The sequence below is a fragment of the Cariama cristata genome, unplaced genomic scaffold, assembly GCF_000690535.1.
Source record: "Cariama cristata isolate BGI_N322 unplaced genomic scaffold, ASM69053v1 scaffold14824, whole genome shotgun sequence".
Taxonomy (NCBI): domain Eukaryota; kingdom Metazoa; phylum Chordata; class Aves; order Cariamiformes; family Cariamidae; genus Cariama; species Cariama cristata.
The window spans coordinates 2595-5606 of NW_009613623.1; the positions used below are offsets into that span (position 1 = coordinate 2595).

A 3012-nucleotide genomic window follows, 5' to 3' on the forward strand; every position below is an offset into this window, starting at 1 on the left:
TGGAGCAAGCCGGACGGGAGCCCTGGCCGGGCCCAGGCTCCCTGCACAACACCGGCAGGCTGGGGGCAAGGGGGGCTTCTTCTGCCAAGCCCGACCGCAGCTCCCCAGTGCACTGAAGGGACAGCCGCAGCCCCTCCGAGAGCCCAGGACCCCTCGGCTCACTCCCCGGGATGCTGTGCACACCCCTCTGCTACCCGCCCGGGGCTCAGCCTGCAGCATAGCTCATCCTGGCCACGGCCCTCGCCCGATTTAACTGTCTGTCGCTGGCAGGGAAGCGATGAGGAAGGGGCCAGCTGGGCTTCCGATGAGCTCCAGGGCTGTTTCCAACTTCAGCGGAGCTTCACGAGTGGGTTAGCAGTGGAAAAGGGACAGGAACTTTAGGGAAAAGCCTGCCCTGTCCTGCAGCCAACACCCCACAGGGGGAATACCCAAGGACCAGCAGAGCACAAAAGAGGCTCCTCTGACTGTCACGGTCCTGCCCGGCCCAGGGATTCAAGCCTCGAGCTGTAGTTACCAGCACAGAGCTGTAACCCCTCCCAGAGATGCTTCCTCTGCCTCCTCTGGAATGTCACATCTGCCTGAAGTCCCTGTTCCAGAAAGGTTTTTCCCATCTCCACCACCACCACCAACCGTGACAGCGTACTTCTCATACTCCTCAACACCTAATGTGCATTCCTCTTCACAGCTGCCACTAAAGCATCTTTGAGACAGCTCCTCTCCACTGCAAATCCCTACGCCATCGCATCCTTCAGGTCGCTGGGTGGGAGCTCTGGGAGACTCGTGGGCATAGGCAGGCTCCAGCAAACCTCTGCGAGCTGCAGCAGCCCGTGTCTCTGCTATGGGCAAGGCTCCAGGTCTGTCAGCCCCCTTGAATCCCTCGAGGGGACTCCATGGGGACTTCTCTTTCCCCACAGCCTCTCCGGACACGTGAGCATGTAGCAGTGCTCTCGGTGATGGAAGCGGGCTGGTGTCCCTGCCCATGGACACTGTCACCACCAGAGGCAGGTTCTCAGCCCCGTGGCCAGCTCTAGCCGAGCTGGCAGGTAGCCCAGCCCCGTTCCTGAGCACAAGTTCTGCTTTCAAAGCAGCAATGCTCCATACCTACAAAGAGAACGAGGCAGGGGCCCTCATTCAGCTGCACGGCATTGGAGTCCGTCAGCTCCAGCACAGGCTTGGGGTGCCAGGGGAAGTCGCAGCATTCGATGTCATTCAGCACCTCCACCCGCCCCTGCCGCGTGATCACATCTCCCTTGGAGTCCAGGACGATGAGGGTCGGGATGCCTGCAACGGAAGGAAAACAGGGAGAATCAGCCAAAGTGCGAACCGGCCAGCGACAGGGTGTGGGGAGAAAGGCCTTTTCCTATCGCTTCTAGCTCTGGCAGGAGCCCAGCGAGCATGCTGCCTCTCCGCAGCTCATGCACGGTGTGGGAATCGGCGTCCCTGGATCCTGTTTCCATCCTAGCAGAGCTCTGTAATTCAGCAGCCAGAGCAGGAAGCAGAGAGACAGGCTCTGGCATTGCCTGCCTTTCCCTGCTCGAGTTCAGGCAGGGGTCACAGCCATCTGGTGCTCCCCGATGCAAACCCCACCACACCACGTGTGGACCCCCCTTGCAAAGTGCCAGACAGACCTGCCTCCTGCGCACAAGGCAGACCACCACCGGCCCGGTGCTGAGACGTGGCTGCCGCTGGAAGAGCCTGGTCCTCGGCTCACAGGAACACACACAAACCTTTTTGCAGGGCGGACCGCAGGCAACAGTGGCCAGGAAGCAGGGTGTGTTCCTTCCCAGAAGAAAGGCCATATATTTTAGCAGCTACAATCTCCTCCATGAACCCCCACACCCCTCCAGCCCTCAGCGCTAACTGCCCAGCCGTTTCCAGAGCACAGGGATGCATCTGCTGAGTCATGAACATCATCACCTGGTTTGGACACCGTTTCACACCACCACACCACCAAGCCTGGCGAGGCACCCGACAACGCCAACGGTGGAACAGCCCCTGGGCTGAGCGGCACAGCACTAACCACAGTGATTCGGTGCTCAGGGGCATGGATCGCCCCTGGGAATACCCACTACCCATGCCTCGACCAGTGGAGACGGAGCAGGATCATACTGATCATACGCATCAGCGCCAGCAGACTTTGCCACGTGGCTAAATCGCAGGCACATGAATCCGGCACCCACCTCACTCAGCCGCTGCCCTCCCAGGGGTCTGGCAGTGGCTGCAGCGTGGGGTCCTGCTGCCGAGGCCGCCCTCCACACCACGCTGATGGTTTCCAAGTCCTGCAGGACCAAACTGCAGCTGCAGCTACAAACAACACCACTTTCGCAGAGCGACCCTGCCCTCGGCCACCCCGGGATACCCTTAAGGAGCCCGGCAAACTGCTGTGCCGAGAGGCTGGGATGGACACAGGTCCGGGCCTGTCGGGGAACGGCACGTGGGGAAGAGGAGACTCCCTTGCATCCTGGTGCCGGCTCATGGATCTCAGGCACGAAAGCAGCTTTGTTTCCCCGGCTGGGGCCTGGAGCTGCTCGTTACTGAGCACAACACAACTCTGCCAGCCCTGGCACAGCGCCGAGCAGGCGTCCTCCTGCCCGCAGGATGGAGGTCCTGGGTTATTTCTTTCTGCAGTTTGGATCCTTGGGAAAGAGAGGAACACGTGCATTTTGCTTCATTTGGGGAAAAAAAAATAAACCAAGAGATAATCAGTTAAATATGTCCCTCTATACGAAGAGGGACAGTACAGATCTGCAACAACACATCCCTCCTGAGACTAACGAAGCCGGGCAGGAATGTCCAGGTCTACTGGATCGTGGCACTGGGCAGGACAGGGCTCGGAGGACATCTGGTGAGGTTCTGGCCCTGGCGACAAAGCAGCATTTTGCCCTGAGCTATGGGGCTGGAAAGCCCCTTTATAAGGGAGGCAAATGCACTTGCAGCAGAGATTTAGCAGAAATCACCGATTCCAATGTGGCTGGGGCGGCAGGGGGGCAGGGGGGGAACCACCGGGCGCGG

The 3012-nt window shown here is 60.0% G+C and overlaps 1 protein-coding gene across 1 annotated transcript in view; it reads right to left on the reverse strand.

Annotated features, from left to right (window-relative positions):
• NXN (nucleoredoxin) overlaps positions 1-3012 on the reverse strand; it is a gene marked incomplete at both ends in the record, with an annotated part of 12399 nt that overhangs the window by 1675 nt on the left and 7712 nt on the right. Inside the window, one exon of the mRNA XM_009699101.1 lies at positions 1102-1281. Coding sequence (XP_009697403.1) covers positions 1102-1281 — 180 coding nt within the window. The remainder of the gene's footprint in view (positions 1-1101; positions 1282-3012) is intronic.